Source organism: Colias philodice, chromosome 22, assembly GCF_061535455.1.
Source record: "Colias philodice isolate Cphi_HAF_F1 chromosome 22, ilColPhil1 Martin Lab GWU primary, whole genome shotgun sequence".
Lineage (NCBI taxonomy): Eukaryota > Metazoa > Arthropoda > Insecta > Lepidoptera > Pieridae > Colias > Colias philodice.
This window is the reverse complement of record NC_143107.1, coordinates 6,612,368-6,635,604: the sequence shown is the minus strand read 5'-3', so window position 1 is coordinate 6,635,604 and position 23,237 is coordinate 6,612,368. Positions and strand designations below refer to the sequence as shown.

The window sequence follows — 23,237 nt, the reverse complement described above, 5'->3', positions numbered from 1 at the left end:
AGAAGGTATCTTTTTTTATTGAAAGAATTAAAAAAAGCGATACTTGTGAAACAGGCTAACAAGTAGTTAGTAAGTAAGTAGTTAATCATTTCATCAACATTTAATGATGATTATAAAGACAGAGAAGTTAATTATTCAACTATTAAACATCAAATACCTGATAACGATGAATTGATTGAAGAAAGAATAAATATAACAAAAAGACAATAATCGATACAAAATAAAGACACCTACAAACTTACTGTTTATAAGTAGTGTATCATCATGGTTCCTGGTGAATCTGGGATGGTGCGTGATGATGTTGTGGTTGTGGTACCACACGGTGCGCGCGGCGGGCGAGCCCACACACGCGCAGCGTAAGAGGAGGGATGAACCAGCGCCCACTGATACTGTGCCTCCTAGTGATGACACTCCCGCGACAACTGTATTGATAATAGTGGCTTTAGAACTAGCAAATGAAATACTTTATTTTCATTAAAATTCAACACAAGTTTGCAAAAAATTAATTATCTTTTTATGTACCCCGCTGCTTCTGAATGCTTAATTTTATGAAAATTATTAGACCACTTCAATGCTTCAGATAAATTGACAGGTAAGGAACGAGATATAAAAAAATGTAGAAATCTTTATCTTATTTCTTTAACGTTGTAGTATGTGAATAAAGATGTAAAGATCTAGGAATGATTTTTTAAAGATTCATATTTTCCCATATTGCATGTAGTTACTCAATTTATTTTGTTTCTAATCTTACCTCTATGCGTTGGTGTTTGTGTGAGTCGTTTACTAGCCCTCCCTTCACCAACATGTGTGGAGGCACACACCCAGGCTTCATAAGTACGACCAGTACTTAAGTCTTTGACTTCAGCTGTGTTGCGATTTGCTTCTACTTTCTGTGTCATTACTGCTTCACCAGAACCCCTAAATACAACAATAAAAATTATAACTCGATCAATGCTCGCACAATAGGTATTTTTTAAATTAATACTTATAACTTACCCTACGGGCTTCACATAAACAGTGTAGTATATAATTTCTCCATTTGGTCGATCTGGTGGTTTCCAACTTATTAGCAGCGATGTTGGTGAAAGCACAAGAACCTTTATATCTGCTGGTGGACTTGGTACTGTATATAATAAGAAAGATCTTTAATGAATATAAACTGTATAGACAATAATAGTGGACCAAATACTGATCCTTGTAGAATACCAAAGTGAATTAAGTTTTAAAAACTTTGCGTAACTTATTTACATATCACCAAGATGAATAGGTATTTTGAATAAAATATAACAATCAAATTTGATTAATTTTAATATAAGAGTTTGAAAGCAAAAATCATCATCATAATAGGTATCAAATTATTGTTTACGGAAACAAACGTCGTAAGATCTAAATAATTACCATCTTGTAAAGTAGTGCATACAATAGGATATGAAAACGGTCCAACACCATAACTAGAAAATCCTGCAACTTTGATTGTATAGTTTGTATATTTTAACAGATTCTGAATATATTGCTCCGTATGTAAAGAAGTTTGATTCTGCCAATCGGTATCTGAAACAATGATCTCATTTTACCTAATGAATATAAATATTTTTCCGTCTTGATTTTCAAAATGCAAGAAAAATCTCAATTTTCACATTCCCCTTAGTTGTAAACCACAATTTTTCTTTACACATATTTTTTAAAGCATTATTGAAGTATTTAATTTAACAATTATCCCACTTAGAAACTACAGTATTTTTATTAATATAAATTAATCATAACGTTTCGAAAACTTTGCAGCTAGCAAAGTCGTAAAAGGGTTTTTATTTCTAATCGCTTATTTCTCCCGTAAAATCAAACACAGCAAAAAAAAGACGTGTGGCACTCGGGGACTGCCGCGGTAAAGCTATTGCATGCTATGCCTTCAAGCCACACCTCCGTGCCCGTCGGAGTGGGGAGCGTGAGGTTTTTTCGTTACGGAATTTCTGGATTCGGTCCCCGCGCTCAAGGCCCGCGATAGAAGCTATGCAATAGCTTAAAAATACAACTTCTTATTGAGAGTAAAAAAAGCCACGCCACGTACCTTCAGTACCATAAAGAATGGTGTAACCAGCGATGTCAGTCCCGTGTCGTGGTGTACTGATTGGCTGCCAACCAACTCGTAATGATGTTGAAGATACTGCAGTACATTCTACTGATGATGGTGCACTTTCGGGAGCTAATAAAAGAATAAGAAATACTATTGATGTTGGAACAATAGAATGAAATGAAGGAGATATGCAAAATTATGATAAGGCTTGTAATTGAAACTAGTAGTTAGTGTCAAATCACTACATAGTATAAAACAAAGTCGCTTTCTCTGAACAAAACATTTATGCCAAGGATTCTTTTTATTGGTCTTTTGGACAAGGATAATATTAGCAATCTCCGAATAAATGAGGTACGATTTTCCAGGAAATATTTAATTAATATAATAACTGACCTCCTTCTCTAGTTTCTTGGAAGACAGGTGAAGAGAATGGTCCTGCTCCAGCGCTGTTGAATGCTGATATTGAAACAGCGTATCTGAAATTATTCAGTTAACTAAGAACTTAATGAATCGTAGAAACAAAACAGGGTAAGGAAAATTTTGTAAGTACATTGATATAGGGAAAAATTAATATCAGAATCAGGAGTAATTTTGGTTTATTTCCTTACTAGTTTTGTTATGTAGTATATATTGAATATGTTCAAGTATAAACGTACCGAGTTTAAATTAACTCAATTAAAGTTAAATTAATACAGATTGTAACTACATACTGGATTAAGTCCGATTAAAATATTGAATGGTTATTTTGTAAAGCTTAGTTAAAATACATTGGGCTTACCTTGTATTTTTCAATAATCCGCTTATTGTAGTTTCTTGTCTCCCATTTTGATGGGAAACCTTTATTACTCTAGTGTCTGTTTCTTCAATAACTATAATAAATAATTCAGTTAGTGTACTGTGTACTGCCACTGTTATCATATTTATATAAATATATTTTGAATAATTTGGAAAAGCAAAATAATTATTATATTTGATACATAATGTACGATCAGAAAGTTAGTTTGCAAAGGATTGACATCTAAGTTACGTTACAATAAATTCATTCGATTACCTATAAGTTTTTTTACGCAGATCATCATTATTATCTCATCTAGATAGAAGTTAAACCTACTTGGTCCCAGATTCTGCGGCACTGCCTTAACATGATACCCAGTGATGTGACCGTTATGTGACAGAATGTCTGGTGCCGCCCACAGCACGTGCAGACCGCCTGGCTCGTCTGTCTGTGTGACTCGGATGTGTTGTGGTGGTGCTGATGGTGCTGTTTGGTAATAATTCATTACATTTCCTCACAATTAACAAGTAGGTACATATTGTTAAACAAAAAATAGAGTAAACTATCACAAAACCAGATAATTCTGGATAGTTACTTTTGATATTATATAGAATTGTGTTTTTGTTTCACAATAACAAAGGTTTTAATAAAATGAAAATGTGTAATGAAACCTGAAAAATTTAAAGGTCTCTGTTAAAATAAAATAAAATAACATTTCTTTGCCAAAAACATGGTACAGAGAGGTGTGAAGAGATAATTGTTCAACATATTTCGCTTTGTATAAAGCATGCAAATATATGCGTAAATCTAAATCCCAATACAATAAATTGAAATATCATTCTATTTTCTATATTCTATTCGTTTTTAAACTTTTAAACTACACATGCATATTATATTATATACGATGTAACAATTATCATTTAAGGTCAAAAAATTATTTTTGGCTATAAAAACAATTAATGATCAGCCATTTCTTTAACTTATTTTTAAACACATTCAATGTTTGGTTTCGTATGCATTTAGGAACATGGTTAAATATTGTTAGAGAAATTATAAATTTAAGCAGTTCTCGGACTGATATTTTCATGTGATTGAAATTGTACTTAAGTTTTAAGTAGCGCTAAATAAAAAAGACAAATCTCAATATCAATTATCTTACGTTCTTCCTGTGTAGTCAAATGCACTGGTTCAGTGAACCTGCTGACAGCAACCTGGTTGACGGTGGCCACTCTAACTGCGTACCCACTTGCTGGTCGGAGATTTTGTAGGTCGAAAGACTGGCGAAGCTCGTTTTCCTTGCTATATTAAGTGAACGTTTTGTTAAGGATATCTAGTTAGGTAAATAAATAATATATACCTAGGTAATGCCAGAAAAAAAATGAAAGGAATAGTTGATGAAGAGAACTTTACTGATTTTGTCTGAACACGAACATGAACTGATTTTGATCAACTGTTAATTTCCTATTCAGTTTTTATGGATACATAAGTTTTAGATACATTTTTCAAATGAAGACAGGGCGAGTGACTAGATAATTATCTGATAAATTAAGAAACGTTATTTGCAAATTTATTTCAGTAATGCCACAGATAATATAATACTATACTAGGTAATGCTAATAATAGAACGCTTATCTACCTATAATAACAAATGAACGTTGAAGAAATAGATAACGAAATTAGTAAGATACCAAAAAAGTTTGAAAATAGATTCGAAGAAGGCGTAGGCATAGAAACGGGGTTAATCTTTGGTTTTTAGGCAACGTCTTAATTAATTTTATTAATCTCAACGCCCATTCAGGGATCAAGTTATACGTATATTTTATTTTAAGAACAGATTTCTCAAAAATTCTACAAAAATATAAATAGAATATTACTAAGTATGTACTTACAAAATAAAGACAGTATTACACTTTTATCCACGTAAGGACTTCAAGATTTGTTGACAGTGTGTTACAATAGCTAAAACGTGAACTTAGAGTATTACAGCATTTCAATCCTTTTTTTGTTGCAGTTTAATATAAAACATAAAGCGAATTATGGCATAGAAAGCTTATCATACTGAACTGCACATCATGAAAATCGATTTATAAAAAGATAAGCTTTTAAAATGTATCTAACCTTTTATGTTTTTGTGGTTATGCCTGATAGATTAAAAAAAAAATACTTACCTAGAAATATTAAACGTGCTACCAAGTTCCCATCTAACATCAGCAGTATGCGCAAGCGCATACTGTATTGTATACTGGTGTGCGGCGATTCGGTCGTTCGGTCTCCATGATATCATGGCGGTCCGGGACTGGACGGAATCCACCCGTAGTTCTGATGGAGGGGTGGGAGGTTCTGGAAGGTTTTGAATTTTAGAACAGACTAGCTGTGCTTCGCGGTTTCACCCGCATTGCTTCGCTCCTGTTGGTCTTAACGTGATGATATAGATGAGATATAGCCTTCCTCAATTAATGGGCTATCTAATACCGAAAGAATTTTTCAAATCGGACGGACTAGTAGTTCCTGAGATTAGCGCGTTCAAACAAACAAACAAACTCTTACAATTAATATTATTACAACATAAAATTTAAAAACAAATATGAGTTAAAACTTCTATTACCACGTGCCTATAATTCAAAGATACGAAGTGTACGAAAATTTTTCCAGTTTTCTATATGAAATAGGACTATTCTATAATTATTCAAGGGTCTTACCCAAAGTAGTGAGGTATACGTTATAAGTGCCTGCGCCAAAGGGATTACTCGCTCTGCACTGGTATAAGCCCCCATCGCTGGCTTCAGCATATTGAATATTGATTGTGCTCGACAATCCAGAGTTTGTTTTTATTTCTGATAGCTTCCACCTATAGGATAGTTACAAATTATTCCTGTGTTAAAGCTTTTCAAATTCATTTATCCACTTGTTATTAATTTATTAATTACTATGTTAGTACAGTACATTAATTAATTATCATTATAAATTTAAAATAAATTTATCTTCAGAAATAAGAACAATATCTTGTACAATAATTTTAATTGTCAGTTTTACAAGACAGGATAAACGCATTCTTCGCCGAAACTTGGCCAAAGTTTTTAAAACATCATTTTATATCACATTTTTTTTATTAGTTCCATTAATATTATTTTCCTCTTTATTAATATCTGGATACTGCTATCAATTTCTGAACTGCCACATTTACTGGTAAAACCTTACCTAAGAGAATGTAGATCCATTGTATGGCCATGTCTAATCCATTGAATTGTTACAGGATGATCACCCAGAGCGTTACATTCGATGCTTGCTGACTGCCCCAAACGAGAGGTGATATTGGATGATGGGGCAGCAAAATGAACAGGTTCTATAAGGGAAGAAGATTATTTGGAGGAGGATGGCGCGGTGTGTCCCTTCAGACACATAAAACTGAAAGAATAGAATAAATTCGATTGCTCTGGCGGGTCACGAGTGGCTGAGTTGGTCAGGCATCCGCCCCGGAATGGCGCGAAAGGATGCGGGTTCGAGTCCCGCCTCGTGATCGAATTTTTTCTATTCTTTATAAATTTATATTTATAAAGCATTTGAATGCCATAAAACCAAAAATATAAATTCAAGATGGAATTCTTCAATAGAAAATTCATACGTAGAAAACTATTTAAAAGTGCAAGTGTGAATATTATGACACTACAGGATTGAGTTTAAGAAGTACTTAATATAGTTAATGATAACAGTAGAATTTAACTAGAAATAACACTAAAGGGTTAGAAGGGAATTAATGATAACTTCCATATTTAAGCGAACTGTTAAAACAAGTAGAATTAATAATGAAGTTCAATGCACTAGAACGATTTTTAATGAAACAATTTTATTTAGAAGTATTAACAGGTAAAATATTCGACAAGTTTCCCTTTCTAAAACTTTTCGATAACTTAAAGTTAAACTTCAGGAGGCAAATCCTCTGACTGTTCTTTCAATACTCATATGTTATATTTTCTAATGTTTATATTTACTCTGGTGACTTAATTCCAATATTCATTCTTTTCCACACTTTTAATTTTCTTTTTGTTTAAAAGTTGTGTTATTTAATAAACAATGATTATTAAAATTTAAGAAGATTAATACCAACTATTCACAGAGATCCAAATGGTCTTGCTGAGCGGTGTGCCGACGCCATTTTCAATGTTACAAGAATATAACCCTTCGTCTGAAAGCGACACTTCATCTATAACAAGTGTCCCATTTGCTAGACTTAGTATCCCACCACCAGCCAATTCTAGTACTGGCTGCCATGTTCCCAGAATAGCTAGAAACACAAAATCAAACTTCAGAAAAACGTACCTGATTACATATTCCTATGTTATTATTCTAGTTTAGTTTATAAATAAAGATAAATATAATTTTACAAAAATATTAACGGCTTTGTTACTAAATTTGTTAAGACCAAATTCCTGTTTCCTGATCAAATTGTGAAGTAAAGATTTATTGTGATTAAAACGTGTTTTTTTCTATGCAATTACTAAATGACCTTTATATTCTACGAAAGTGTATTATTCCGATTTTACTTTTAATTTTACTAACACAATATGCCACACACATGCCACAGGTCAACTTAAAGGACAAATAGTACCCTTACCATCTTTTTTCATCCAATGAACTTGAGGCTTAGGGTATCCACTCGCGCTGCAAGAGACAGTTCCTCGTCTGCCCAGAAGTAATGAGGAATTGGACGGCTCTTCTAACCATTTTGGTGCCACTGTATGAAAAAAATAATGTACTGGATTGATAAATATTTGAAAACTTTAAAGAGTAGAAAAAAAATCGATCATAATGTGGAATTTGACACGAAGTCCTTCGCCATATCAATATCATCAATCGGATAATAGTTCAACCAAGTTAAACTAATGAATACAGGAAAACGCATGCATTTTGTAAATTATTATCTCACTTTAAACAAGAATAGAGATTAAAATCTATGAAAAGTAGAAAAATTTGGTTCTTTAGAATTGTTCTTATCTGTCCTTTATCTGTCTGTATTTTTGAATTCATATATCTAATTAATAATATTTGCCTTACCTTTTATATACAATTCCGTAGTTTTATTAACAGTAGCAACATGATTAGTGGCAACACATGTATAAGTACCACAATGTTCTAAAGACACCCGTTTTATCACTAGAGCACTGAAGAGTTCAGAACTGCGTTCAACCACCTGTTGAAAAATTATCTTTATTACTACGCAGTAGGTCATCTTTTCGTATAAATATATGCTCATAATGCTACACATACTATACTGTTGTGTTCACATTACAGAAAAGAATTATGTAAGTTTCATTACGATATGTAAAAAGAAGGAAGCAAGTATAGTTGACAGACTGGAAAGGCCGAATTCTGCTCAAGTACAACCTAATTAGGTACCATAAAAATAAGGTATTTTTTTATGTTTTAGGGAAAAACACCGGAAAAACACTATTCAATTTCCCAAACAAAGCAAAAAAGCCACAAAATATTTCAATTAAACAAACTTATTGTATAGCAATTAGAAGAAAAATGCGGCATAATAAACTTTGCCTTCAACAGTCTCAAACTATCGTAGAATATAAAATGCTTATAGCTGTTTATTACGAGTATAAGGTACTAAAGATTCCAGAAAATTATTATATCGTTTATTGATACTGAATTATTTTTAATACTAATATTCTTGCATTCTACGTAATATACGTTAACGCACCAAAATTTTCTGTATTAAAATGAATATTATCTACTTTAATAATTATTGCTTACCTTTAAACTACTAGGAATTCGTTTCCCATCTTTAAGCCATTCAAAATGTATAGGCAAGTCACCGCTTCTCACATTGCAATAGATATTTACAATTTGTCCTTCTTGAAGATTATTCCCAAATAAAAGGTCCTCTAATACAGGAGCTTCTATAACCTGTATATCAAATGTACGTCTTGCCATTTCACCTGAAGGACTAGTTACTATACATGTGTATGAAGCTTCATTTTCTTCTTTATTCACTTCTGGAATGTTCAAAATCCCGTGTATGTTGGTAACACTGCGGCGCGTTTTCTTTTTCTTATGTTGGCTGCGCTTGTAACGGTTTTGGAAAAGATTGTCCGAACTTATTGTCTTGCCTTTGAATTCCCAGTCTATTTTACTGTAAAATATTTAAATGTTTCACAAAAATTAGAGTATTGGTGAACATATTAAACAAAATTACTCAACGTTTTAATTTGTTTTAAAGGGACGAAAAATAGCTAACACAATTAAGGTAGGTATTAAAAATTAATGGTAAATCCTTTTCAATAAAACTAACGTTAAATAGATAGGGCAATACCATTATAATTTAAAATAAAGCGACATGAATTTTAAAATACTTCCCAAAGGAGAATGGGCAAATTGGGCCTGAAACTTGGGCTAAGACCAATACACACGAAATATTGTTTTTGTGATAGATCATTACACATACCTAATGAAAAAAATAAAATAAAAAAATAAATCGACCGGGTTCTTGTACAGTCAAGGCAAAAAGTTTTATTTATTTTGCGCACAATAACGGTGTATTTAATTCGAGTGAAGTAAATATAAACCTAAATGTCATTGGAGTGACTGAGTTTAACCATAAAAAACGTCTAACTACGTTGAAATATAATAAACACGGTATAGGTACCTGTTACAAAACATAATATTAGTGTATTTTGGTTAGTAGAAGGCTTCAGATTAGTACGTCTTTGTAAGTGAAAGTGAATAGGAGTAACATAAAGATATTGTCATTGTCTTGCAACAGTTATTAATTGCAAAAAATAATATACACAAAGTAATAAAACTTGATGTGACTGTACAAAAACCCGGTTGATTATTTTTTTATATATATTTTTCCCGTTATGTATGTGTTATGATCTATTATAAAATCAATATCTCATGTGTATTGGTCCAACTCAAGTGTTCAGGCCCAACTTCCATAGTAAAATGCCCATTCTCCTTTGTTTAACGCAAATATACATAGGCATTTTGTCACGCATAAATTCAATTTTCTGCGGCCTAGCAAAGTGTGAGTGGAGTGCAAATGTATTGCTGAATTCATTGAACCATCGTGGAAACGAAACTCGGTATAATGAAAACGTGACAAAAGGAAATAATCTCTATACGAAAATGAAACCCTATTTCTCTTGGTCACGGCATGTGTGGACTGATGTAACTAATCTTTATACTGTGTACAGGAAAAAGATTTATGAAAGAGAAACATAAGAAAGTGTCCAAAATTACAGAAATAAGAAAACTTAAGAGCACGCGAATATTCAACAAAATAAAGTCAAAAGCACAGCAAATATTTAACGACTGTTAGAGTTCACATATTTTAGCATTTTACTATAATATTATTTCATAACTTTATATTTAGTTATATGGATTAAGCATCAATAATATCTTTACCTTATAGGATATCCATAATACGGACATCTTAGATTTACCGTTTCCCCGCTCTGTACCTTAATTGAAGGCAGCGCTCTTATGTATGGCGGACCTAAAACCAATTAACATTATTAGTAGAACATACTTGAGCAATGAGCCAAAACCGCACTAGAGAGTATCAAAAGCCACAGAAAATCGTGGTAAAATATTTACATGTAATTGCTACTTCGGGATATAATAATGTTTTATACTATGACTATTGTAGAGGCAACACCATTTCAATGATTGATTTTTCTTGTAAATTCTTCTATATCCCGACCCTTTTAAAGGCAACACTTAATGGTTTTAACAATGTGAATATTTAAATGCTCATGAATTATCATCAGGTGAACCCCCAGTAAATAAATCTGCTTTTGTTTATAAAAGAAAATATAAAGAAAGCAATCTCATTATAAGCTAATAATGGACCTATTCAAAGAAATATGCTCGTTGTTTTTCGTGGATAATTAAATAGCAAATAATAAAGTTAAAAACTATTATTTAACTCTGTCACAGGCTAGGTATTAACTCTGACGATTTATTTATAATATGTGCTTATAAAATATGTATGTATGTATATAATATGTATGTATGTGTGTATGCTTGTATATATTTAAGTATGTATTCTTATATATTATCTAATATGTGTATATATATAATATTATTATTTGTGTATGTATATGATAATGTAAGATGCATATATGTAGGTATAGTATAGTATATATATAATAAAATATTATTCTGGCACTTTTATTTATTTTGCACCACCATGTTATTGACTCATCTATTTTCCTCGTCTTTTCTGGGTTGCCTGGTAGAGATCGCTGCCAGCGATAAGGCCGCCTACTGTACATTGCTATATTATATTTTTAAGTTTGTAAAATGTATTCTATAAGGTGTACAATAAAGTATTTTTCAAATAGCACCTAATTAATTGTTGTTTTTGTTTGAAACGCCTACAATGTGATCATCATCATCATCAGCCCATATACGTTCCCACTGCTGGGACACGGGCCTCCTATGAGGGTACAGGCCATAATCCACCACGCTGGCCAAGTGCGTGTTGGCGGATAATCGCAATGTGATAATCGCAATCAATTTGCAATATTGTTTTCAGAAGTACGAAGTAATTTTTGTACAATTATTATCCTTGAATCTGAAAGTGGAGGATCGGAGGAAAAGAAGAGAATCTTATAGGACGAGAATTGAAAATTCAGAGAAAGTTAATTACGATCTTACTGTAAAATCTATATTAATTGCGGGGCATATTTTAGTAATAAGAAAAACGTCTATAACTAAGGAACATTATATTAATAGCAGATTGATTTCAAAATCTTGGAAACATTATGGCAGAAGCATAGAAGAAGTTTAATATATTTTTTATCTCAAATTGAAGAAAACATTACGTTCAGTAGTTTCCATGGTTTCATGCCGTTCTGACTAGAATATTTTATTTATATCTTCTTTAATTTCCTTTATAAATTTATGAATATTTTTATTATTTGTTTTTATTGCTATATGTGTTGAACAAACATTTATTACATCATTCTTTCTTTTTTTAATAATAACAATATTTAATTCTACTTGGAACATTAATAGTAATTTACTTTCGTTTTTCTACACCCTTATACTTTGCCGCTCTTTAGTCGTTTTTATCGTTTTCGTTTTCAGTCTTACCATATATATCCAGTCGATTCTCATGAACAGCTACATGATCACCTTCCTTCGCTATACAGGAGTATAGTCCACCATCTTCCACCCTCACTCTTGTTATATTTAGTTGAGCGAGCACAGTACCATCAGCTCTCATGACTTGTCCTAATGAATATCTATGGAAAAAAATTGATAACTAACTTGTTCATTAGTATACATAGTAGAAGATTATTTTATCTGTTATTTAGATTTAGATTACCTAATTATTTCAATCAATATATCGATCAATAAAATTTCAGTATCATTTTAGTTTTATCTATTCTCGAAATATTTTGAAAATATTTTAATGTACTCATTGTTGCAATATTTTGAAGGTTTTCAATATTTTCAAGTCATTTCTAAAATTGGTAATAGTATTTAATAAAAAGCTTTACTGCTTATTAATTACGATACCTATAGCAATGTATTGTTTCAAAATTATTACAATCTGCTCGAATATGGACTGAATTGTGATATTTCATGCATTTTAAACTTTATTACAAAGGTGTAAGGTCCACATTACCTTGGATCTGTACTAGTAGACACAGTGAGGCCATCCCGCTGCCAAACGAACTGTGGTGGTCTGTCTGCTGTTGCTGCACATTGCATGCTGATCTATAATCAGCACAATTTAATAGATTTTCACAAATGATGGTATTTTTTATGCTGTTCATTATAATAGTACAATTAACTATTAAATTACTTAGTTGTTATTAAATCAGGAAAAGACGAAAATTTTAAATGAAGGAAGATAAAATTTAGCGAGCCTTCATTGTTTTTCATAAAAATGAACACAGAGAATTTATTTTAAATTAAAAAGTTTTACTTACATCACCACCTGGAGTCAATGTTCTTTCAGTAAAGTGTTGCGTCATCATCACTCTGCCATCTGCCAGGCTTCGTTTGAAGATTCCTCTCTTTGTATCTAAAAGTAAAAAAAAATTGGTTGTCTGTAAAGTCGGTTTACTGACGATAGTTGAACGTGGCAACGTCCGATTGTGCTTCTGTGTCGTTCCGCGCTCTCGCTTGCACTTCAAGCCTTACATGGAACGCCTCAGAGCGAGGTAACGCCGCATGAGTCATGTTTTTTCGTGCGTGCAGCCGGCTCTATCGAATTATAAGACGTTGTCACGTCAAAAATTGTCAAAAAAGTTTTTTGCATATTTAAATGCTATTCAATCACCAACATAAATAAATTATTACACAAGTGAAATCAATTGAAACCCATAAAACATTAAGTATACTTCCATTTAATTGCTATATCAGGATCTCTGATTTAAATAACTTTACTTTATCTGTAAGGTACATTTTACCTAGTAACCCAGGTTATATTTTTATCGGTTTGTTTATGTACTAGTCATAGTGTCGAATACTATAAAATGTCGCTTTCCTTTTAATCGTAGCGCATTCGTACGGATCGTGCCTATAGGGGCTCAGAGGTTGTTTATCATCAATTAGGCAGTTGTGGAGAATCACAGTACATATTTATTACATTTTCAAACTCATATTGAACCCAGCGCCCCTGTACATTCCTAAAAATATAATAATTCTCTTACAACTACATTCTGTATACGATAGTAAAACATTGCACATAGAAATCAGATTCCTAGCTCTAATTACCGAAACAACATAAATGAAGATACATAACATTATATACTTTGACAACTTTTGGTAAGGGAAGAAATACATCCCCTAATTGATGAAGTATGTAAAAGTTTTCGCACGTCGTGTTAACCTTTTACTTATCATGATATATCGTAGGCAGGTACCTAAATATTCAAATATATTAGGTTCAAGTACAACTGTACTTGCTAAAGTATTTAAGTAAAATATAAAGTACTTGAGAAATATGATACACTAAGACTATTTCTTATCTATACTAATATTATAAAGCTGAAGAGTTTGTTTGATTGAACGCGCTAATCTCAGGAACTACTGGTCCGAATTGAAAAATTATATCAGTGTTAGATAGCCCTTTTATCGAGGAAGGTAATAGGCTGTATATCATCACCCTAAGACTTACAGGAGAGGAGCAATGCGTGTGAAAACTAGTATTAAAATATAATGGTAGAAAATCGATCAAGAGGCAGGATTTGAACCCGTGTCTTTCGCCATTCCAGGGCCTGATCTCTCGGCCACCTAAATCTCAAGAACAGCTGAACCGATTTCGTTAATTTTTTTTTAATAATATTCCTGTAAAGTGAGTACGAGCATGGTTCATAGGGAGAGATAACGTAAACATGTACCACGGGCGAAGCCGGGGCGGACCGCTAATAAATAATTAAGATTTAGACACATTATTTTGGTCGTAAATTATCATAAATAACATTATAAAAGCTTCTCATAATATATTCCATCGTTAGTTAAAAGTTCTTAAATCCAGGAAATGAGCGAATTTAAAGCAAATGTGATTCAGCCAAGCTGTCGGTGCTAACTAAATGACCGCTGATTCTCATTAGGGTGCTGTGTGACCATGATTTTAATAATGCATGATTTTGGATATTTATGGACAAAGAATATTATAATAACGTACCATTTTATATAACACTAGCTTTCCGCCTGCGGCTTCGCCCGCGTTTTCAAAGAAAAACCCGCATAGTTCCCGTTCCCGTGGGATTTCCGGGATAAAACCTAGCCTATGTTACTCGTGGATAATGTAGCTTTCGAATGGTGAAAGAATTTTTAAAATCGGTCCAGTAGTTTATGAGCCTATTCATTACAATCAAACAAACAAACAAACAAACAAACAAACAAAGTTTTCCTCTTTATAATATTATCTAGTGTAGAAAATAAAACCTATATTATAAATTCATTTAATTGTAGCCATTCATTGGAAATCTGGTAAAAAAAGGAAGTCCGGGATTAACCGGACAATGAAAAAGGTAGATAACAAATTTAAAAAATGCCTTTTAAATTCTTATTTTTTTAATTACTCATTTACACTTTAATTTACAATTAACTAATAATTAACTGAGTAAGTTTTTTCGTTACAAATTTGAAAATGATTTTATAATAAGTAAATTAATATTACCTGGGTACTTGAAATTTTAGGCGAGAGAGATTAATAATTATGCTCAGTATCGATAAAAATATAATGTACTAGCTTACCGCCCGCGGCTTCGCCCGCTTTCTCTAAAACGATTTGAGATTTAAACTATCCTATCTCTCAAGTTGGATCGAACTGCACATGGTGTGCGAATTTTATTATAATCGGTTAAGTGGTTTAGGAGTCCATTGAGGACGAACATTGTGACACGAGATTTACTTATATATATTAAGATTTTACGAATCTCCAGATGTATTTCAATACTATAACACACTTAATAATAACATAGTAATAGAATATTCTTAGCGGAGCGACCGGGAACTGGGGGCCGTTTATTGGATGCAACTTTCATATTAGCTAGAGAGCTAGCGCAAAGCTACCTGTATGTATTTGACCAGACCTGGATTTTTGTGTGTTGATTCCCCTATACCTACTATACATGAGATGAGGAGTCACTAAGCCCAGAGTGGTGGACGGGGCGCGCGCTTAGGTAAGACAGGTGGAAATTTTTGGCGAACTTTGAAACCATTTGACCACGTCTGCCATTTTGATATTTGAAAATAGATTATTATTACTATCGGAAAATAACCATGGCAGACCATTATCACGCGGATAACATTCTGGCAGACACTTATGAAAGTGCTGAAAAAAATACAATCTTGAAAGTACATATTTGACCAGATCTGCCATTCATATATTTTATTTATTAGGGTCTTAAAAACTTATTTTCGAAACGGCAGACATTTTCATTGCGTACAGACTTCAGCAGACAACAAAAACTAGCTACTACATGGTCAGATCTATGCATACAGTACTATCTCTGTAGCTATTTTTTTCCATATATATCAATATTATTCTCCCTCTAGCCTATAGTATTTTTATTTTATATAGTTACTAGCATTCAAATAGTCTAGGTTTTATACCTGAGAGGGCTCTTTTCGGTTCCCACTCTAACGGTTATTGCCAGATGTTTTCAGTACAGATTAGATACTAGCAGATACATCACTTCCATGCAAAAGTGAAAATTACTACGCTATAAATAGCCTAAAAAATCTTAATAATAATAATTACGCTTCACAGCAAAAAGAAATGTACCATATGTACCCGCACAAAGTCGATATTGTGTTGCCTACCGTTCGACTCAATGGCTAGGGTTGTAACTACCTTTAATAATTATTACCAAACTAATAAACCGAGTGATGCGAAATAACCATAATTCTTTTAGAGTTTGATAAAATGATCAGGCAGGTATTTTCTTTAATCCTCTGAATTCTCGGTTACTAAATTGTATCGTTGAAATTATTCTTAATCGCGTAAATTTAATAAATAATCATATGGAAAACACTTTTCATTTGTTTTTTTACTTTCACGCCCAACTACTATACAATAATTACGTTGTTTCGGTATTTTGACGAGAAAACGCAGGAAACATCCGTTGTATCATTTTAGATAGATTGTATATTTTGTATCTGTAGAATTGAAATCAAAGCTATGTATATGTTGTCTCCATTCTTTTCTTATCGGATTGTTGATCCCAATGCGAATGCGTCACTTAAATTTTATAAAAGACAATTAAGAACATCAAAAATAAAGTGATACGTAAATATTTCACAGTGCAATATATTATGTAATTAATAATAATTATATATTTATGAAAAAATAATTACATCAGATTTAATAATCGCAATTGTTTTGAATGTACATATGAATAAATGATTACATCATAATAGTAATAATCACAATTGTTTTATTTCCCATTTGTTGCAACCCTAGCATATTTTCATGTAGCAGCAGAAGTACCTACACTGGCGGCGCGGCGGCATCGTGCGACATCAAAAGCATTGCCACAGTATTACCATCCTACAGTATGGCGACGAATGTACTTGTGCAGAGAAACGGAGGGGAACTGGCGGGGGGTCGGGCGACGTGGGCCGCTTAATGCAATCACGCTGAGTTTGCATTAACTATCGCGAAAGGATGACGCAGTCGTATTTTTTGTGTAATTATTTTATTATACATAGGTACTTACATATTCTATTATGACGCGCAAAAACTGTTCCGTTTACGGATGTAAATCTACATTGAAATCCCAGAAGGAAACAATATTTCAGAAAGATTGTATTAATTGTATCTATTGAATTAAAATCAAAGCTATGTATATGTTGTCCTCATTATTTTCTAATCAGATTGTACATCCCAATGCGAATGCATTGCTTAGTTAAATGGTATAATATACAATTAAGAACATCTAAAAATAAAGTGTCCACGTAAATAATATTTAGCAGTGCAATATCTGTAATTATATATTTATGAACAAATAATTACATCAGATTTAATAATCGCAATTATTTTGAATGTACATATGAATAAATGATTTCATCATTATATTAATAATCAAAATTGTTTTATTTCCCATTTGTTGCAACCCTAGCGTATTTTCGTGTGGCAGCGTAAGTACCTACGCTGGCGGCGGCATCGCGCGACATCAAAGGCGATTCCTTACTGTAGGAAATAATATTGTAATACTGTGGCATTGCCTTACTAGGTAAGTTTATAATGATTAACTAATTATTTTTGACTTTACTCATTTCTTTTATTATATAATTTACGTTTTACTTTTACAGAATCCGATTCAATGGATTATGAAGACGAGTCACACAACGCCATACGATAGTGATGATGAATGAACATTTCAATAAATGCATGCGTGTTTTTTTTATGTTGTTTTGTAATTGTTAATTGTTTCTTAAATAAAGAAATAAACTAAATATTTAAATGATGATTTGTTATTTGCAACACAACTTTATATTTGAGATTCTTTACAAATGTATATTTAGTTTTGTATCATCAAATTTATAAATTTTATTCCATAGTTTTCAAAATTAAATGTAAATGACCATAAAAACATTAATAAAGTAAATCATTGATGTAAGGTCAGGGAACGTAATACATATATATACATCTGACCATGTAGAAGCTAAGTCTTGTTGACTGCTGAAGTCTGTAAAGTTTTGTTGTCTGCTGAAGTCTGTACGCAATGAAAATGTCTGCCGTTTCGAAAATAAGTTTTTAAGACCCTAATAAATAAAATATATGAATGGCAGATCTGGTCAAATACTTTCAAAATTGTATTTTTTTCAGCACTTTCATAAGTGTCTGCCAGAATGTTATCCGCGTGATAATGGTCTGCCATTGTTATTTTCCGATAGTAATAATAATCTATTTTCAAATATCAAAATGGCAGACGTGGTCAAATGGTTTCAAAGTTCGCCAAAAATTTCCACCTGTCTTACCTAAGCGCGCGGCTCGTCCACCACTCTGGGCTTAGTGACTCCTCATCTCATGTATAGTAGGTATAGGGGAATCAACACACAAAAATCCAGGTCTGGTCAAATACATACAGGTAGCTTTGCGCTAGCTCTCTAGCTATATTCTTTTCTTATGATATCTGGGAGGATATGCCCTAGTCACCGCGCTGGGCAGGCGTGTTGGTGACCGCAGTGAGACTTATTTTAATCGGCAATGCTGCTGCCCATTGTCGATCATTTAGATTTGTAAGTCTCAGATTTAGAAATGGTTATACCGCCATTTGTCGGTCGCCAGTGCCTTGTCCGTTGTATAGCAGGATGTACCACGAGCAGGTAAGGTTGGCAATTGGGCTATCTAGATGTCTGTCGATATCCCCTTACATCCCATGCCTGCGTGCCATGGATGCGATATGCAGAAGAACGGGAGAAGTGGCGAGATCTGGGAGAGGCCTACGTTCAGCAGTGGACGGGAATAGGCTGATGTGATGATGAGAATATTCTTGTAGTAGAGAAATACCTGCTTAAAATTAATACAAAATTATCCCAAAATGGGCACCCTACCCATTTATGAAGGTTGTAATTTCGCAGCCTGATTGCAATCAACAGCCCTGATTGGTTGTTAGGTGTTGGAACGAAAATTTTGACGAGCGACTAAGTGTAATTGAAAAATAACAACTGAGAATATTATCTTGAAATAAGGAATGAAAATCTTTGAGTTTAATACCGGAGTTTCATAATGCTCGTATTCATATTTTCATCCAAGGAAAACGTAACTCCTAAAAAATGAATGAATTAATGAAATGCAATAAATTTGCTTTAAATTCAAATTGCAATAACCAATTGATAAAATACCTAATAGTTTGTTGAATAATATTTAAGAAACACTTTAAAGAGGCTTTCACATTTAATATAATTTTTAGAATAAAGAATAACACGACGTAATTAAACAAACGCGGCGGCAAACTTTGTTTTTATATTATGAAGTGAAGCTTTTTATATCAAGTACCTCTATACATTACTAGCTTTTTTCACGAATACTATTATGCAATCGAGGTTTGAACAAACCAACGTTACGTCATATACGATGACAGGTTTAGAAAATGTTTAGGTTAAATAAATAATAGATAATGTTTAGGTTTAGGGATTTTAATATTTAACGAGTTTAAATTTGTGATTTCAATTCAATAAAAATCTTGAAGTAATATTAGACACTACTGTGCTCCGCGGTTTTACCCGCAGTGCTCCGCTCCTGTTGGTCTAAGCGAGATGATATATAGCTTATGACCTTCCTCGATAAATGGGCTATCTAACGCCGAAAGAATTTTTCAAATCAGCCCAGTAGTTCCTGAGATCAGCGCGTTCAAACAAACAAACTCTTAAGCTTTATAATATTAAGTATAGATATACTTCGAAAACTATTTATTATGAAATATCTTGCACAATACATTTTATCTATAAATAGGGAATACAATTATTTGGAGTACAGAACAGCTTGTTACATGGTACTTGTTAGACCTTAGTTAGACCGCAGAACTCAATGGCCGGCTCCTTGTTTAGATCGAGTGTGTAACGTATTGTGAATATAGTTTAATTAAGTGTTATCTTATGAAGTGGTATAGTTTAATTATTAATTACTAGAGGTCCGCCCCGGCTTCGCCCGTGGTACATATTTCGCAATAAAAGGTAGCCTATGTCCTTTCTCGGGTATCAAAATATCTCCATACCAAATTTCATGCAAATTGGTTCAGTAGTTTAGGCGTGATTGAGTAACAGACAGACAGACAGAGTTACTTTCGCATTTATAATATTAGTATGGATAGTAAAACCTAATTTGTTTGTTGACCGCCTCCTTGGTTCAGTGGTTGACGCGTGAGCGTAAAACCGAGGGGTCCTGGGTTCGATTCCCGGTGGAGACGAAGAAAAAAAAATGTCTCGGTCTGGCAGGACACAGAAGGCTGATCACCTATTTGTCTCTAAAAGAAATGCGATCAGTGAAACAGATGTATAATGCATCTGCCCCTTACCCCACTAGGGGACATGGGACTTCACTACTACTACTACTAATTTTTTGTGAAAATTTTTGTAGAATTACCGCCTTCTAAAGCTGGATTTTTTAGTGTCATACATTTTAGATACTATGTGTTATTACTTATTACTCCAATATCTAAAATTAAAAAAAAAAATTACAATTTTCTCCTTTGTAACTCAAAAAGTGCAGAACATATTATTTTGACGAAACTCTATAGCAGAAATATGCTACATTTAACTGATATTTTGTAGCACATTGGCTACAAAATGTTTACGCGATAATCGTATTTAACTTTCAAATAATATATGAAAAATCGGCTTTTGAAGTGATATTTTTTGATATGAATATAAAGTAAAAAAACCACAAGCCACTAAATACACATGAATATTTACCAACATACACACAGTATAAATTGTGTTTAAAGAAACTCAGTCCAAAATGCAAATGCAACGAATTTTTATATAACAAAAAATAAATCTCTATTTATTTGAATATTGTATTTGTACAGTAAATGTAACAAATAGCATTAGAACATAATGATAATAATATTCACATTGAAAAATTAATTTAAAATTCCTATTAAAAATTCTATTGTATAAATTAAAATAGAGAAAACAAAATAATTGTCACTTATAATACCACAAGAGCTTCAAAATTATCGGGTGTTTTCCGATAGGTTCGTTGCAAACAAATGAAGGAGTCAAGTTTTTAGTCAAGGTTTTCCTGAAAAACTTGACGACTTTATTTGTTTGCAGGGAACCTTGAGGGAAATGCCAGATAATTTTGAAGCTCGTGTGGTATTCAGGGGATTATTTTTCCGTCCCAAATGTCGGCCGCCAATAATTTCACAATTGAATTCAACCTGTCAGTTTGACGTCAACGACCAGAGAAAATTTTCAAAAAATTATCAGTATAATACCATGTAGGTTGTACCACGTGACGTCGAATGGTGCAATTCTATTGGTCGATATTTGGGTCGGAAAAATAATCTCATTAATTTAGAATCTAGCAAAAATAATTGTGACACTATTAATTATTTTCCTTACCATTATGATACTTCATCCATTGAGCACTTTTAAGGGCTTCATCGGTTGACCTGTAACAAAAATAGGTCATTGAATACTACTGGAATCAAAGGTAAAAATTATGAAGTCGTTAAGTTCTAAAATTTTCCATAATCATATTGAGAGAAATAGGTCAACTTTAATTAGATCTTAGATTTAAAAATATATTTTTATTAGTAGGTACTGACTATTTCATATTATGTCACTTATAAATATTATAATCTACTAGATTTCCGCGGCTTCATCTGCGTAGTTAAGGAAAGTTGCGTAGTTACAACAAAATCGATTCATTTATAAAACAGCAATAAATATCTCTAGCCTCTTCTGAATAGATCTTAATAAGAATTACGATTTCCATCATAGAAATATTTTTAATACAAGTAAAAACTGAAGGAGCGCGTTGAATTATTCATTATCCACCTTTAGAGCCACGTGGTAAAGTCAGTAAGTCGGAATTTGCATAATTCCAACGTACAAAGTCAGCTGCAGGGACTTTAACGTCGCCATAATGTTTATAATATAATATAGGAAAATGTAATACGTAATAATGTATGGCTTTTCTGATTGTTTTTTGTATGACTTTTTCTTCATTTTGACGTGACAACGTCTTAAATTAGGTTGCGACTGGGAGTCACTTATGAAAAAGTGTAACGCTCGGTAACGTTACGATGAGTCACCGAACGAGAGAGAGGCCCGACGAATGCCTTGCGTCTCTCTCCCACTCAACTATGATCGAGGAAAAGACGTTGTCACGTAAAATCTTCGCCCGTAAAACCGACTTTACAGGCAACCATTTTTTTTTTCCCCGTACCATGATATTTTGACCGCCTCCTTGGTACAGTGGTTGACGCGTAAGCGTAACACTGGGTCCTGGGTACGATTCCCGGTGGAGACGAAGAAAAAAAAATGTCTCGGTCTGGTTGGACACAGAAGGCTGATCACCAACTTGTCCCTAAAGAAAATCGATCAGTGAAACATATGTATAATGCATCTGCCCCTTACCCTTTTATGGGACTTCAATTATCATGATATTTTAAACATATAAATACACGAGAGATTACCATGATGTATTATAGAAGTATTATTTGTGTGGAAAAAGGACAGCGCTATATAGGTGTATAGCGCCATCACTTTCCCACACTGGAAATAATACTGCTATAAGACATCATGGTAACACCCCGTGTATTTATGGTCTTCATATTGTTTCTGGTGTTTTTGTAACTCTTAAATTTATATTACGTGATATTACTAGGAAAAATGTAATATTTTTTGTGGCCGATTTAGAATTCAATAAATCATCTTTTTTGTATTACTTCCTCTTTCTTAATAACAATATTATTCTTCTTCTTTATATGGAAATAAAATCTAGAAAAGTATACATTTAATTCTTAGTAACACCCGTATCTCTTATAAATTATATCGAATTCCTTTCTGACAACATTTTTGCTATATTTTTCATTAAGATTCTTGGAAAAACTTTGTAAAATATACATTAAAATTGTTATCTAGAATCAGGAAACAAAATCTAAGAAATCTATTCAATATATTCCCGGTAATTTTTAAATTCAATCATAACTCAAACTTATATTCAAAATTTTAAATTCAATCTTAGCGTGGTATGTTCAAGTCCCTCCGAGTTTCAAATTTACAAAGTTTGTGAGCCAAAACTTTATGATGACGAAACAGGAGTTGCTCTGACGTTCATTATGATTTATATATTTAATGTGTTGGCTAACGATAAATAAGCGAAATTGTTTGGAACTAAAATATAGGTTAAATTAAAATGTTCTTGGGGGTTGAATATACATGCAGGTATATGGT

General features: G+C 32.7%; 1 protein-coding gene across 1 annotated transcript in view; it reads right to left on the bottom strand.

Annotated features, from left to right (window-relative positions):
- Nucleotides 1-23,237, bottom strand: part of LOC149478495 (cell adhesion molecule Dscam2-like) — a 77,000-nt gene that overhangs the window by 5,235 nt on the left and 48,528 nt on the right. Inside the window, exons 6-26 of the mRNA XM_089709264.1 lie at nucleotides 21,399-21,448; nucleotides 12,800-12,894; nucleotides 12,493-12,584; nucleotides 11,955-12,106; nucleotides 10,260-10,350; nucleotides 8,607-8,985; nucleotides 7,899-8,034; nucleotides 7,459-7,578; nucleotides 6,952-7,128; nucleotides 6,045-6,189; nucleotides 5,546-5,694; nucleotides 5,015-5,186; nucleotides 4,006-4,145; nucleotides 3,183-3,332; nucleotides 2,850-2,940; nucleotides 2,465-2,547; nucleotides 2,066-2,200; nucleotides 1,399-1,551; nucleotides 997-1,123; nucleotides 752-918; nucleotides 243-422 (exon numbers count right to left, since the gene is read on the bottom strand). Coding sequence (XP_089565390.1) covers nucleotides 243-422; nucleotides 752-918; nucleotides 997-1,123; nucleotides 1,399-1,551; nucleotides 2,066-2,200; nucleotides 2,465-2,547; nucleotides 2,850-2,940; nucleotides 3,183-3,332; nucleotides 4,006-4,145; nucleotides 5,015-5,186; nucleotides 5,546-5,694; nucleotides 6,045-6,189; nucleotides 6,952-7,128; nucleotides 7,459-7,578; nucleotides 7,899-8,034; nucleotides 8,607-8,985; nucleotides 10,260-10,350; nucleotides 11,955-12,106; nucleotides 12,493-12,584; nucleotides 12,800-12,894; nucleotides 21,399-21,448 — 2,984 coding nt within the window. The remainder of the gene's footprint in view (nucleotides 1-242; nucleotides 423-751; nucleotides 919-996; nucleotides 1,124-1,398; nucleotides 1,552-2,065; nucleotides 2,201-2,464; nucleotides 2,548-2,849; nucleotides 2,941-3,182; nucleotides 3,333-4,005; nucleotides 4,146-5,014; nucleotides 5,187-5,545; nucleotides 5,695-6,044; nucleotides 6,190-6,951; nucleotides 7,129-7,458; nucleotides 7,579-7,898; nucleotides 8,035-8,606; nucleotides 8,986-10,259; nucleotides 10,351-11,954; nucleotides 12,107-12,492; nucleotides 12,585-12,799; nucleotides 12,895-21,398; nucleotides 21,449-23,237) is intronic.